Here is a 15,526-nt window from a genome sequence, read left to right as displayed (position 1 = left end):
AAACAGTAAGTTTATGTGCACGAGTAATAGTATAAGGTGATTCTGACCTCACAATGAGACTTCTCTCTCCTTAGATTGTACTAGCAAAGTAAAATGAGCTAGCACTGAACATGTAATTCAGATGTACCATTTCTAAGGAGAAACATTTAGAGTAGTGTTTTAATAGTGTTATATGCAAATATAAATATTTAAATTAAAACCAAAAATAGTGCATCAGGATGTTATAGTCTATTATGAAATATCCATCTGAATTTACAGGGTCTTAAGTTTCTGTTCAGTTGCTAGAGAAAACATCTTTAAACATTGCTTCAACCCCAAACTCAATTGTCCGATGTAACTGACAACTCAACTTCCTAACAGTTTATTGGTGAAAAATGCAACTAAAATACATATTTAAATGAAAGTCGCTGTCCCTCAGATCTTCCAGTCTTAAAATGGAGGCTTTTTGACAATAAAAAGGAGCTCCTCGCTGTTAACATCAACAGAAATTTTCATTAGAAGTCAGATGACATCTAGTGGCAAACCAGGAGAGGAGATGGTGGAAATTTCATCCCTCTTCAGAAAATGCATTATCTCTTCTCTTTTGGTAAGCCAGCCTGAATTCCTCACCAAGCATGTTAATGTCATCTTCACCTTGGAGTATTCCCTGCAATAAGGGGAAAGAAACACACATAGAAGATAAAATAAATTCAAAAGATGATTATAAATCTTTTTGTGTAAATTGTAAAGCTTTTATCTATCCATAGTGCCAGTACTCTCTTTAAAAACAAACAGCTCTGAAAACCATCAACAAACTTCACTGGATGAGTTTCTAATTGCTGCACTCGGTGCTAACCTGGAGCTGCCGAGCAACTACATTGAAAAGAGGCACTGGGTAAGACGTGTCTTTATCACGTTGTGTTGAAATTAGCCTGCACAAAGAAATTATTTCGGAAATCAGGTGATACTTGAACAACTTGAACAGGAATTATACTTTGGAAGACTAAGTGTGTTTTGGGGAAGGGACGGACTGGAACCCAGAAATTAAAATCTCTAACCCTAATTCTAGTGGTCATACTGAAGAAAAAAAGTTAACACCAGTACATGAAACATTAATTAAATCTTATTGAAGTTTTTGATAAAATTGTTTTTTTCTAAAAAAGCAGCTTTTTCCTTTTCTCAAAATGCACATGACCCACAGAATGTATCTTGCAGTATTTCAAAAAACATTACAAATTACAGCTGTATCAGAGGCTTCAAAATGAGGCAGAACTTTGGTGTTTATCCATTTTGAGTGAAACGGGCATTTTGAATCATACCAGCTTTTAGATACAGTGGACACCTTTCTAGCTGGAAGAGCCCTACTTAAAAACTTACATTCCATATCCCAAAAGCTTTGTATGTGCAAAAAGGGCTGGGGAAGCTTTCAACAAACTCCGTATGCATCAATATGGCAAGCAGTGATACGGCAATAAGGAGTATTTTTCATTGCTGCCTAATTCAGAAAAGGTGAACACGTGAGAGCTGACACAAGAAGGACACCCACTGACTCCAGGTAATTTATACAGTTGTACAACCTTACCTTGAACTAGCCCAGAGAAAAGTGATTTATAGAAAAAAATCATTTAAAGCGTTTCAGATACAGTTTACTTACTCTAGGAAGATAACCCAGTAATTTAGATGCGTGCTCTTTCAAGAGTTTCTGTCTCTCTTCTTCAACAATTAGACGAATGTTTTCTTGTCTTTTCTCCTCTAACTGCCTTTCTTCGAGTTCACGTTCCTACAATAAAGAAGTAAATTTTCTTAACCACTGAGTGTCAGCTCTGTCAACATTTATTTCCCACCAATATATACTATACTTATGGAGACTTTTTTTATGAAGTAAATTTAGTTCTTTTAATTAATTTTAACTCCTGATCATGGGAAAACTAGTTTGAAAGTGATGAAAAAGCATACGTAAAAAGGGACTATTTAAACAATAAGTGATAACTACAAGAAAAGTCTCAGACAAAATAGAAGAGTGAATACCAAGATTTGGGCTATAATTAAATTATTTAAAAGTCCTTTGAAAAAGTTTGATAAGTCAAGGTCTGGTTCCTTGTGGACTCTCAGCTGATTTAGTCCGTTCCTGTCTCACTGCTCTAGTCCAGGAAAAGGAAAACCAGGCCTGTGTTCTTATGACGATGACTAGAAATTGCAGTTCATACTGTGCGTGCAGTCTGAAAACTACAGCGTAGCATTCCATGCGTGGTTTTTAGTTTATGCCAAGCTTTTTCTTCCTCAGATGCTACCTGGAAATACTTAATCTGAAATCAAGGCTGAGTTTTCCCCTTCTTACATATCATGAGCAGTACTGCCTGATGAAGGAGGCTGAAATGGGCAACAGTTGTGTCACTGATCATATGGCTCTTGAAGAGCTATTTGCAGAGCATGTCAAGTACACCAGGATCTACAGCTGTTAAAGGCTTTAACCTTTTCAGCTGTAATAAGTTGTCTCTAAAGACTTCTTTCTTGTCAGCAAACTAAAACAAAGGCCTGCTTTCCACCTTCTGCCCTCAGCCATTTCTCTGTAATTCCCTTGTCACCTTTCCATTGTAACAACAGCCTTGTTACATAGGATAGAGAAAGATAGGATAGAGAAAGTATTCTCATATTAAGATGTTTTGGCTCAGACCAACAGCAAAACTGAACATTTCACTTACTTTATCTGCAATAAATTGCCTGCGACGGTCTTCAATAAGTTTTTCCACAGCCCTTTTGTGTTCAAGCTGTTTCATTCTTCGTTTCTGAGCATTCATCTGTTCAATGCGATCATCCTCTGCAAGCTTGGCCAACATCTGTTGTCTGAAGGCTTCTTCCTCTTCTTGCATAGCTTGTCGCGCTATCTTCTTTAGAGCAAATTGCTCTTCATATGTTTGCTTTAAGTCTAGACGTTGCCTTATTTTCTTTTCAATTTCTGCCTATAAAGGAAATTCAATAAAATGCTTTTTATTGAAAATACTTTGGAAAATTTAAACTTCAGCCAATCTACCTGATTTGTCTCAGATAAAAATTACTGTAGCTGCTACCTTCTAGCATACGTGAGTGGAGCAAGCATTCCATATTTAACAGTGGTCTCCAGTATTAACCAGTTTGGCAAGTGTCTTAAGACTGTCAAAATTAAGTCAAAAAAAAAAAAAATTTCCACAAGCATGAAGTGGGTCAACAAGACATTCCTCCTGCAAGCTCCCTGGGAATAACAGCGTCACGTATTATCTGTGTTGGATTTTATCTACAATCTGATGAGAGTCAGAGTAGGCAGGAAAAAGCAAACAGATGTGTAAAAAGCAAGCAGTTAAGCTGCTTCGCTTAAACCTGAACTTGCAAGTTACTGTCATGCTTCTTCTTAAGATAAAATCAATGTATAAAGGGGACCATGAGAGTATCCTAAACCTTCAGTTGTCTTCCTGGTTCAAAGAAAAACAAAAACCTTAGGGATGGCAAAGGAAATTCAAAAGATGAAATTTTTCCTCCAAAAACTAGAGTTTACATACAAACTGCTTGTCTGGCACGGTACATTTAGGAAATACAGTCTGCTGGAGAGAAACACTTTGTGCCAGAACAGAAAGAAGAAACAACAGAATGAGAGCTGAGGTCATTCAGCCTGGAGAAAAGAAGGCTCCGGGGAGACCTTACCGCAACCTGCCAGTACCTACAGGGGGACTCTGTCAGGAGGTGTAGTGACAGGACAAGGGGTGGCAGCCCTAAACTAAAAGAGGGGAGATTTAGATCAGCTATAAGGAAGAAACTCTTTTTCTGTGAGGGTGGTGAGGCACTGGCACAGGCTGCCCAGAGAAGCTGTGGCTGCCCCAACCCTGGCAGTGCCCAAAACCAGGCTGGACAGGCTTTGAGCAGCCTGGTTTGGTGGGAGATGTCCCTGTCCATGGCAGGGAGGTGGTACCAGATGATCCTTAAGGTCTCTTCCAACCCAAAGCATTCTATGATTCTATAAAATTCAGTTAATTTAATAAACCTGTCAGAACTGAGCTTTTGCGTTGAGGCAGCTCACATACTAAAATGGGCCTAAGGAAGTCCCTCAAAACCATCCCAAAGTCACAATGAACACAGGAGACATTGCAAAATCCAAAGTGTAAAAAAAATAAATTAAAAAAAAAACATGAATTACCCTGCCAGCATTGTTAGAAGAAAAGTTTTGGAAACAGGAGTTACTTGGCCTTTGAAGAGCATCCTCAGATGCAGAAGGAACTGCATATGGGATATACTCTCACAAAAATGTTTCTGTAAGCGTTGTGGCTGTAGTGACAATTCGTGGAGACTAAAGGAGAGCTGCTCCATCACACAGACATCAGAAATGAACAGACAGAGAAATACTGGGTAAAATACTGTCCCCCAGCTTTCACCTTATTACTTATTTTTCAGATCAGCAATTCAAGTGGTTTCACTTTCTCTTAAAATTTCTATACCCTGTCTGTTTAAATTAGGTTAGTTTACCCGTAAGTAATACATACATTTTATATTTTTCTGCATATACACTTATGTTTTTATTTTATTGAAGTTTCATCCAGACCAGCTCTACTAACCTGAATCTTCTACAGGAATAACGGCAAAGTTGCAGTACTCCTCTCCACTTGCATTCTCCCTTAAACAGTTTATGCACAGAGGACATGTACTACATGTAAAAAAGTGTTACCTGCCAAGTGCCAAACATCCATACAAGTATCTGCAGAAGTCCAGGCAAAGCAAATCTCCCCCCACGCAGTACAGAGGTACTACTGCAGCTACCTGCCAACACTTACCATCTCCTTCTTCCTCTCTGTCTCAGCTTGTTCTTCCATATACAGCTCTTGTCGTAGTTGTTCCAGTTCTTCACGCTTCTGTTGTTCTCTCTGTAGATTCTGGGCAATCTATTACAAGAAGGAAGGACTTCTCAACAGAAGACAAGAATATACAAAGTACTCTTTTATAATATCAAATTTCAATACCATGGCTTGAAGTCTTTGCTTTTTCTCCTCTGTGTCTCGAACTTTAGCCATCCGATCTTCTTCTCTTTGTTGCTGACGGTTGGCAAACTCCATGATTTTCTTATTTTCTTCTTCCATTTCTTCCCGTTTCTTCTGCCTCCAGATAGCTTGTTCTTTTTTAAATTCATCAATATACATCTGAGTTGCTCTCATTTTTTCTAACTTTAGTTGTTTTTCCCTGTATAAGGTAAAAAAAGTGAAAGTGCATAAATAGCCATCTAACATACCGCAGTGACATTAAACACACCGTATGCTCATCATTAACAATATATTCCAGAGATGAAGATTTAGATGACTCTCCTTACCCATTCAGCAGGAAATCAGATGCCTGAATTATAAATGCTAATTAATGAACCCCAGAAAGGGAATTTCATGTTTAATACCTTTCCTTCAGGACAGACTGAACACACAGGTGCTCACTACTACTTTATTTTATACATGCTCCATCCAAACAACAGAGAGAAGGAAGCCCAATAGCCCAAATGCCTCAGAAGCCCTGAACCTTTTTATTCATTTATACTAAACTCTCACCCCACTACCATCATGCCCTCAGAAAACTCCTTTCTTATCCATGGCCCTAAGACATGGCACACAACATATTTCATTTTTAACAGGTATCACGAAAAGGTCAGGACACAAGGCAAGGTAGAAATCTGTGATACGCAGCCATTTCCAGCATGACAGGCCTAATGGAAGCGCTCCTTGAAAAAAAAAAAAAAAAAAATTTGTATCTGGGGAACAAGACAAGATTGACTGAAATGACAAGAATCTTACACAGCAAAATCGCAAAATCTATGCAAGTGTCTCTCTTGTTACTAAAGTGGGACCAAGAGAATCTTTCTTGAATAGGAGTAATTTGTTGAAGTGGCCCTTGGCCTGTGAAATAGGCATATACAAGTTAATTTTTCTGCATAGAATTATACACAGTTTTAAGTTTAAATTAAAAAATAATAAAAATTCAAAGTAACTAACATTTGGTCTTCCTCATAGATCTTCCTTACGATTTCATCAATCATGAGTTTCTCTTTTAGAAACTCTTCATAAGCATCCTGCCTCTTCCTCTCTTGTTCCTCAAGCTGTTTCTCCAGTTCTTGCTGATACATTATTTTCTCCTTGTTTCGCCTTAGTTCTGCAGAACTTTCTTCTTTTGCTACCCTTTCATACTCTTCCTTCATCTTTTGGGCTATTTCAGCATCACGTTTCTACAAGGGGAAAAAAAAAGCAATTAAGATTCATTTTTGCTTCCACTTGCAGTGAAAAATTACATCACATATAAAAAGAATTATATTGCATTACAGATATAGAATGTTTTCCACCTTAATCTTTCTCTCTCCCTCTACACAAACACATATAGTGCCTTAACATGCTTCATGCCTTAAGTAGAACCCTTGAAGTGAATCCCCATTATTGAAACAACTTGAGAAGAACTAACAATACTTCAAGGAAGCCATATATTTTACTAAGACCAAGTAGAGCATTCACAATATGAGTGAAACTAGCTCACAATGGCATATTGACCAGTATGTAATAGAACTATGCAGAACATCCTCAATAAAGTGAGGATTTACTTAATTACTCAATTTACTTACATTAATGTTTGATGCAAAATTTAATTAGAATCACCTGCCTGATCACCAACATTACCCTGTATGTATATAAAAGCTAACAGTTCTTTTTTGAAGTTACTCAGACGTGTTTATGTTTAATAATAGTAAAAAGCATTTTCAACCATCTGCTTCTGAGATAAGGATTCACCACAAAACTGTGTATAATAGTTTCAACTTCAGTAAACATTACAAAAACAGTGAAATGAAAACTATATCCCTTCACACAGCTTAATTCACTACTACTTCAGCTGTCGTGGCAAAGCAAGCCTTTTCCTTATGGCTAGTTAGTTCTCCACAGCAAAAAACAGATTTCAGTATACACTGAATTCTTAAACTTAGCAATAACCTAGACAAAAAGGCCAGTCTCAAAGAGAATTTTTAATACAATCTACACAAAAAGTTAAAGCACTCTGGTGGCTTCTGAGAACAAAATAGGACTCAGAAACTAGTTGAAAACCACATGCTAGGATACACTGAAACTAATTACCATTTTCTCATACTGTATAGCTTCTTTTTCAGCAATCTGTGCAGCTCGCTCCTTATTCATATAAGCAGATTTCAGTTTTTTTTCTAACTCTCGAAGTTCAAGACTAGGGGGAAAAAAAAAGAAGTTTATCCTATTACAAGGTATCTATAGGAAAAAAAAAAAGAAACTTCCACCACTGAAAGCATATGGAGAGATCAAATCTCTTTACAGGAGTTGAAATGACGCAAATTGTCAAACAGAAAGAAACAATGAGACAACCACTGAACAGGCAATAAAACTAAACCACAAATACCAACTGGTTTGAAATAATACTACAATAAGAATTATAAACTGATGAACATTTGCTACTGAATATTATTGTTTCATACTGTAGATCATTGTTATGTTATCCACAATAAAGGTTAAGTAACACAACAGCTCACTAGAAATTAGATAATGCTCTTCAGCTGTGCAAATAAATTAGAGATATGTTATTGCATATCATGCATACGTACAACAAAGGGAAGGAAAAAGAAGGATTTTCATGAAAGATTTCTAAATATACATGTTAAATCTCTCATCCTGTTGAGGTCAAGAACAAAATTTCTTGTGTGAAGTCTCAGCCCACAGTAACACAAAACAAAGTTAAAATGAGTGTTGATATGAACCAGCCAGCCAAACCACTGGAGAACATCGGTGTCTGCACGTGCAGCAACTCAGGAAGCTGAAATCTGCAGAGCCCAGAGACAAAAGCTACAGTAGTCAGGAAAGACACAAGGACTGTTACCAGAATGTTCCCAAAACATTTTAATGGCATATATAACCTGCCCATAACCCAGAGTAATCACTGCAAGAGTCACAGAACTTCTTTCTTCCACTGATACATTCAAGGATTACCTTAGACTCCTAACTATTCTGAAACAAGTCAAGGTAATACCTTTTAAAATAAGCTTAAATAAGTAATTCCTTGGGAAAGTTTCTTCAGAATGTATTACAGAAAAAGAAAATGGTTTTAGTTTTGTTTAGGTTTAGGTTTTCTTTTATCTTCATAAACATTTTCACCCATGACATCTGTACAAATAAGAAATCTGAGCACGATACTGTATTTACTGTTCTTTCAGTAATATTACAAGGATACACCGGGAATTTAACAGATACAGAACATGGAAAGCCAGTGATACAAACAATAAAAGGAATATATAACAAAACATTTGTTTTATTTCTCAGGGGAAAAGCCTGACTTTAGATTAAAAAAAAAATTGGTCAAATATGAGACCAGAAAAAGAAAAGTTTTGAAGTTCAAAAAGTTAAAGCCTGTTCTAAAATAGTAAATTGTGTGTATTGGATTTGAACGTACTGAGAGCTCCTCTCCATTGCTAGAAACCATCCCACAGTGTAACCCTGCTGCATCTGAGGCTCAGTCCAAACTTAAAGGAGGAAAAACAAACCTGGGAGATGCAACAGGCTGAACGCTACAGTACCGTTGTCAAGGCTGAGGCTGATTTACAGGCACAGCTGATGGGTGGGGGTTTCCCAGGCGGCATTACCTGTTGTTCTCCCGTTTACCTGTTCTCCCGCACTTGCTGCCGCATCTTTTCGTCCTTCAGCTTCTCGTGCTTGAGCCGGGCCAGCTCAGCCGCCAGCCGCTCCTCCTGCTGCAGCTGCCGCTCCCTCTGCTGCTGCCTCTCCTCGCCCTGGCCGGGGCAGAGCTCCCGTCACACCTCGTCCCCACCCCGGGGCGCGCTGCCACAGCCACCTCAGGCGACGCCCGCCCCGGCCCCGCGGCCTCACCCTCCGCACGGCCTCGTCCAGCCGCCGCTCCTGCTCCACCGCAGCCCACAGCCGGGCCGCCCGCCGCCGCCCGCCGCGCTCCTCGGCCGCCGCGTCCTGCGGGCGACAAGAGACAGGCGGTGGCGCCGGGCCGCCCCGACACAGCCCTGACGGAGCCCGCCGGCCGCCCGCCATCCCCGCTCACCATCCCTCCCGCCGGGCCCGCCCGCGGCCGCCCGCGCCGCCATGGCAACCGGCGGCACCGGCCTCGCCTTCCGGGGCGGCCTCGGGAAAATGGTGGCCGCGGGGGGGCTTCCAGAAGGGCTCCCAGAGCGATTCCCCCCCCAAAGTGTTACTTGAAGCACCACTTCGCTTCACGCATCTCTAGGCACACGAACTAGATGGCAGCATTTAATTAGGAATTTCTGTCCTTCGTGGCGATTGCCCAAGGGGAAGCAGTGGCGGAGCGTTAGCCATGGCCCTCGCCACAAGAGGGGAGTCCCGGCAAGGCTCCTCAGTGCGCCTCGCTCCAACCCGACAGGCAAAAAGGAAGGAGAATCTGACCCTAACTCCTCCACAGACACCTTATGCAGCACACAGCTGCTCACTCCGTGAATTTCTCCCGAATGGCTTTGCTGCTGGAGGGAAATCAACCCAGACTCTACTTAACTACCTCTTGCCACTTCTCTCATCTTTATTCTCCTTTCTACAGAGTGAGAGATTAAAGGCATTTAAGCTCATTTAAAATAGTATTTAAAATTCATTGTCACCTATTTGATAATTAAAACAATTAACCTTAAGACAAAAACCTTTCAGAAACAGGTAAAACAAAAAGTTTGCCTGTTTCTATTGACTCTGTACTAGGTATGCTTCAATCTGTATATACGTGGGATGGGAATGCTCATTATTTTAAATCAATTTTCAATATTTTATTAGAATGCCCAAGATTAGTGTAATACGTTCTGAAGCTATGGGTATTCTTCACACTTTCAAGAGAAAAACGTTCTCCCACAACGCTTGAGAAGAACAAGCTGCCCCAAAAGCTGTAGGCCACCTTGAACCGAACTGCTGCGAGCAGGGGCTTGAGCTGGGGCAGCAAGAAACACCATGAGCATTCGCTGCTGCTCCCTGAGTGAACAGCTGTATGCCTCAGTTAAATGGAATTTTCTTTCTTGCCAAAGAAAATAAAACCAGCTCCCCTCACCTTACTTCTGGAAACAACAGTAAATAGCCTTCAGATGTAAAATTTAATTTTTGCACACATGTCCTTAATTTGGAACAGCAACACTAAAGAAAAGCACATTAAGTATACCTAGGTTCAGTCTCCAGGAGAGCAAGGCATTCGGAGAGAAAACTGGGATTGAAAGTGTTTGAAAAACATACATGAAACCAGCAAGTCAGTTCACAGAGTCCTTCTTAAAATTAAGAGGTGGCTTGCATTTGTGTATCAACAGTATTCATGAGCAGTGTTTCTTTCACAGAAGGGACAGACCACAGCACTAACATCTAGTATGGAAAATACTTGAAGGTTTACAGTCCTCAGTGCCTCATTTTTCTTTGATTTCCCATACATTTTAGATTTGCTCCAGTGACTTTATAATGTAAAGAAAAAAAAGAAATCCAACCAGAGACTTCTTTTATCCTCAAATCTTATGGCAGCTTGTGTTCAGAAACTCTTATCTTTAATGCCATCATAGTTTTCTCCAACATAACTTAAGCATGGTGAAGTTCAAAAAACATACTGTGTGCACAGATCTCCAAACAGAAAGCAACCTTTCAGCCATTACAATCACATAGTGTATTGGTGAGGGGAAAATACTCTAGAAGCCCCACAAAAACAACCCTTACCCTACTCCTTTTATTAAATTAAATACTTAGAGAATACTTAGGCTCCTGTCCTAAAGCTTGGTTGTCTGTGTTGTTTTTTTTTTTTTTTTCCCCCTTTATATCCAGAACTTCCCCTTCTTTCCCCGTCTCCCACAGCATTCTCCTCAAGAAACTGGCTGCTCTTGGCTTGGACTGGCGCACGCTTCGTTGGGTTAGAAACTGGCTGGATAGCCGGGCCCAAAGAGTCGTGGTGAATGGAGCCAAGTCCAGTTGGAGGCCAGTCACTAGTGGCGTCCCCCAGGGCTCGGTGCTGGGGCCGGTCCTCTTTAATATCTTCATCGATGATCTGGACGAGGGCATCGAGTGCACCCTCAGTAAGTTCGCAGATGACACCAAGTTAGGTGCGTGTGTCGATCTGCTTGAGGGTAGGAAAGCTCTGCAGGAGGATCTGGATAGGCTGGACCGATGGGCTGAGGTCAACTGCATGAAGTTTAACAAGGCCAAGTGCCGGGTCCTGCACCTGGGGCGCAATAACCCCAAGCAGAGCTACAGGCTGGGAGAGGAATGGTTGGAAAGCTGCCAGGCAGAGAAGGACCTGGGAGTGATGGTGGACAGTCGGCTGAATATGAGCCAGCAGTGTGCTCAGGTGGCCAAGAAGGCCAACGGCATCCTGGCTTGTATTAGGAACAGCGTGACCAGCAGGGCTAGGGAGGTGATCGTCCCCCTGTACTCAGCTCTGGTGAGGCCGTACCTCGAGTACTGTGTTCAGTTTTGGGCCCCTCGCTACAAGAAGGACATCGAGGTGCTTGAGCGGGTGCAGAGAAGGGCGACGAAGCTGGTGAGGGGCCTGGAGAACAAGTCCTACGAGGAGCGGCTGAGGGAGCTGGGCTTGTTCAGCCTGGAGAAGAGGAGGCTCAGGGGTGACCTTATCGCTCTTTTTAGGTACCTCAAGGGAGGCTGTAGCGAGGTGGGGGTTGGCCTGTTCTCCCACGTGCCTGGTGACAGGACGAGGGGGAATGGGCTTAAGTTGAGCCAGGGGAGTTTTAGGTTAGATGTTAGGAAGAACTTCTTTACAGAAAGGGTTGTGAGGCATTGGAACAGGCTGCCCAGGGAAGTGGTGGAGTCACCATCCCTGGAAGTCTTCAAAAGACGCTTAGATGTAGAGCTTAGGGATATGGTTTAGTGGAGGGCTGTTAGCGTTAGGTTGGAGGTTGGACTCGATGACCTTGAGGTCTCTTCCAACCTAGAAATTCTGTGATTCTGTGATTCTGTGATTCATTAGTGTCTCAGTCTCCCACTATACGTTCCCTGTAGCTTCTGGGAGGCTGCTGCTCAGTCGTCTTGTCCCCCCCCAACCAAAGAACTGACTGCACCCCTCATTGTGGTCATCTACAAACTTGCTGGCCATGCAGGCATGTGGATAGCACACCTGCATCTGAGCAAGCACTTCTCTCCTCTGCCCTAGCACTTCTCCTTCTCCCCAGGAAGGTTGTCTCCGTTGGATGATCCATTTCCACCTGCGGGAAGCATCTGCTTTTGCTGCTCCTCCCAGCTGTGCGGTCACAGCAGGTCACTGCTCCTAGCAGAGGCCTCTGTGGTAGATTCTTATTTGCAAACAAGTCTAGCCCTGTGTTTAAAGTGGACCTACCTTTTCCTTATGTCAAAAAGCAGCCCTCCTTGATGGATGGCACCAGCTAATTTCTCAGTTAAAGGCCACACTGGTAGTCTTGGACAGAGTTGCTCAACACATCTGAAAGAACAGAGTGAAAACATAGTCATTTTGCAGCCGGCTACATCAGACTCCTTACTGTCAAGTGTGTTTATACTTATGTTTTCTTTCCATAATATAAATTACCAAGTTTTTAGAATAACAGATAGTGAAATGTCTACTTCACTACAGTTTGGAAAGGAAGGAGTCCCAGCTGTGTAATTACCATCAAACCCTTGTTTCATACAGCATTTCTTCTTGCAGTAGTCTGTTTATAGCTTACTGGTCAGCAACCTGCTTCTCATTCCTTTTCCCTAACACCACTAAAAACTCCCAGGGCCTGAAAAGCATCAGGTAAACCAGCAGCCAACTGTACAAGTGAAGCGTTAAATTCAGCAGCCCTTTCTCAGGGTTAACAGAGCATATTAATAAACCATTCAGTTCTCAGCCTCAGTATCACCACCTACTGATCAACCTACCACTGCAGAAAGGAAGACTGCTGAGGAACAACAATTTTGCTCATGATAAAAATAACAAAATGGAGCACTAGAGGGAAAGAGAAGGTTTCCTTTACTTTAGGGGTTTAAACCAAAGGTTATGCAGGAGCACAAAGCAGATAAGGTCATTAAATGAAAAAAGTGATGCCATTTTGCAGGTTTACCTCTTTTCTAGGGCATTTTACCAGATGATCATACCACGTGACAGTGACAAATGCATTCCAGCTGAGATAAGATATGTGGGTCATGCTGACTTTGCAACGGTATAAGCCACTACTGGGGATAACATGGTGTCTCTGTGAGACAATTTACCTTCTTCAGATGAAAAGATAAATGTGAATTAACAGGGAAGAGTCTGAAACATCTGAGCAGTGGTATTGATCTACTAAAGACCTAGATAAGTCACAGAGAAACTAATGCTTGCTCTCCTTGATGTTAGTGATGGATGGGATAGCAGATTTAGCAGCTAAGGGGCTATCACTGTCACGAAAATCTGAGCACTAATACTACAATTTTTTTTTTTTTAATTATTTTTTTTTTGGGGGGGAGGATTATTCTGCAGTAGAAGGGAAAATATGTCCCAGGGCAGCAGCAGGCAGAAGTGATCTTTTACTTATGACATTATAGATTGTAAACAAAAATATTACAAGGAACAAAAATATTCTGTGCTTCAAATTTGTTCAGCAAAAATACAGCTGCTCCTGTTGAGAAAATGTGGTTTTAATAAATATTTAGCTATATAATTTTCAAAGAATAAAGAGAATAAACGGAGTCTCAGGCCAGAAAGGATGTTTGTGAAAAGGACATGAACAGCAATTAGTCTTACAGGGGCAGTATGCTCTTTGCTTCAGTTTCAGGTCTCCATCTCTGCTCAGCTGTATTAGTCAAAAGTAAATGTTGCGAGCATCTAAAGGCTGATGTAGCAAAGCCAATTAGAATGTATATCCACAGCATCATACACAGCATATATTGCCAAGTAAACTCGGAGTTCTTAATATTTCCTATTAATATTTATTACTGGCTTATTTAAGTTCTTAAAGCACCCACCTGCTCTTCTGAGGAAGCACAGAGTTTCTAAAAAACTGAATACATAAATTCCGAAGACTACAGATGAATTTTACTCCACAGTGATAACATTGCACTCCAATGTTTCTTATAAAGGGGATTTTTGCTGGTTGGACACAAAATAATTATTATTTTAATTAAAAGGGCAGACTTACATTAAAACAGAGTCATTAGCTATTTTGTAGAGAGGACCTTTAAAAATAAAACCAGTAAGGTAGTGCAACGACACTTGATCCTGCTTTCACACAGGTAGATGATCAGATAGTCCCTTCCAGGCTTACATGTTGACAAAACCATTCTTCATCCCACGGTGTCTTACCTCCATAATATCCTTGTCAATTCTTTGTTTCCACATCAGCAGTGCCATAAAACGCAAGTGCTTCTTGAAACATGCAGACCAAACTCATTTGGACGCTGTGAACAAAAGCAGGGAATCAAGACACTATTTCTTCACTAAGTTTCAAGTCTCTTTCCAAACTTCATTCAACCCGTCAGGCTTTGTTCAGGGTTACGACGGGAGGCTGCCTTAGACTCACTGGCTGTTTTCTTTTGTATCTTCTCTGGGTGCCTCTGTCTCTGCAGTTTCTGTCCTATTCCTATTACTCCTACCAAACTAAGTTTGTGGCTTTCTGCAACCCTTCATTCAATCAACATTATTTACATTGCTTAGTAGTTTTGTAAGTGTCCTATATATTCTATAGTTTCTTATTATTTTAATCTATACTACAGAGTTCAACTGCTTCTTATAATAGCTGTCTTTTTTCAGGCTACCTATACCATCAACGTCAGCCAAGTTTTGTACAACAGCCAACAGGATTGTGTTCCATTCAGTGAGCTGGGAAATGAGCTTTTACAGCACACAACAGTCTGAACTTTCCTGCCAACTGGCTGCCTGGCTAGTAGATCTGCTCAGGTTATGGAGCAGAGAATTTCTCAAGTGTATTTGGCACAACTTTCCCAGCATTCAGTGATTAAAAAATAATTTGAAAGCCATGTCCACCACACTCTTTTTAATCCAACTAGCAAACGCAGGGGAAAATACAAGATGCAATTTCCAGGCTTTCTGCTTTACCTGTAATCATATTTTTTTTTAAGCAAATGTCCTAGGCAGAACAGAGTTCTGTGTCAAGATGATCATAAAACCACTATGACATTCTTGTTTGTGCAGCAAGAGCTTTATCCACTTCAATTCAAACTTTTGTTCCCCCAGTTAAACTGAAAAAGAATTGAGATCACGAGTTCAAGCAAAAGGACCAATTTCTTTTTAATGACAATGAGCAGTGATGTTTAGTTGAGAATCTAAATGTTTATGGTATGACAATTCTGCTTACAAAAGCTCATCAAGAAAGTTTTATGAAGCTTACTCAGACTTCTATGTGAGCGCTTTGATCTGTTTATCTGTTAAGAAATGCCCTTCAGGATAACAAGATCCATTTGTAGCATTTAATTTGGAAACAGAGATTAAGTAACAAACTTGCATTTATGCTACATTTTCTTATCTTTCATTGTCTTTTCTGCATGGGGTTCAGAAGAAACATTTGAGTGACCATCCTGCAACCAGCTCATCTGCCAAGATGGGGAAAGGG

General features: G+C 40.9%; 1 protein-coding gene across 2 annotated transcripts; it reads right to left on the bottom strand.

Moving 5' to 3' along the window:
* Positions 1-345: 345 nt before the first annotated feature.
* Positions 346-9,055, bottom strand: MNS1 (meiosis specific nuclear structural 1). Of its 2 annotated transcripts, XM_084532367.1 has the most exons (9): positions 8,865-9,055; positions 8,640-8,767; positions 7,095-7,197; positions 5,973-6,202; positions 4,962-5,178; positions 4,776-4,883; positions 2,682-2,939; positions 1,634-1,759; positions 346-646 (listed from the first exon to the last, which is right to left on the bottom strand). In XM_084532367.1, the coding sequence occupies exons 1-9, from the start codon at positions 9,036-9,038 to the stop codon at positions 548-550; spliced, it is 1,443 nt and encodes a 480-aa protein (XP_084388493.1). In that variant the 5' UTR covers positions 9,039-9,055; the 3' UTR covers positions 346-547. The 2 variants fall into 2 exon arrangements, with proteins under 2 accessions (XP_084388493.1, XP_084388494.1); XM_084532368.1 differs by lacking the exons at positions 8,640-8,767; positions 8,865-9,055 and adding an exon at positions 8,431-8,582.
* Positions 9,056-15,526: the final 6,471 nt, after the last annotated feature.

This window comes from Aythya ferina (assembly GCF_964211825.1).
Source record: "Aythya ferina genome assembly, chromosome: 11".
Classification (NCBI taxonomy): domain Eukaryota; kingdom Metazoa; phylum Chordata; class Aves; order Anseriformes; family Anatidae; genus Aythya; species Aythya ferina.
Note: the sequence above shows the minus strand (reverse complement) of the source record. Positions and strands in the feature narration are given on the sequence as shown.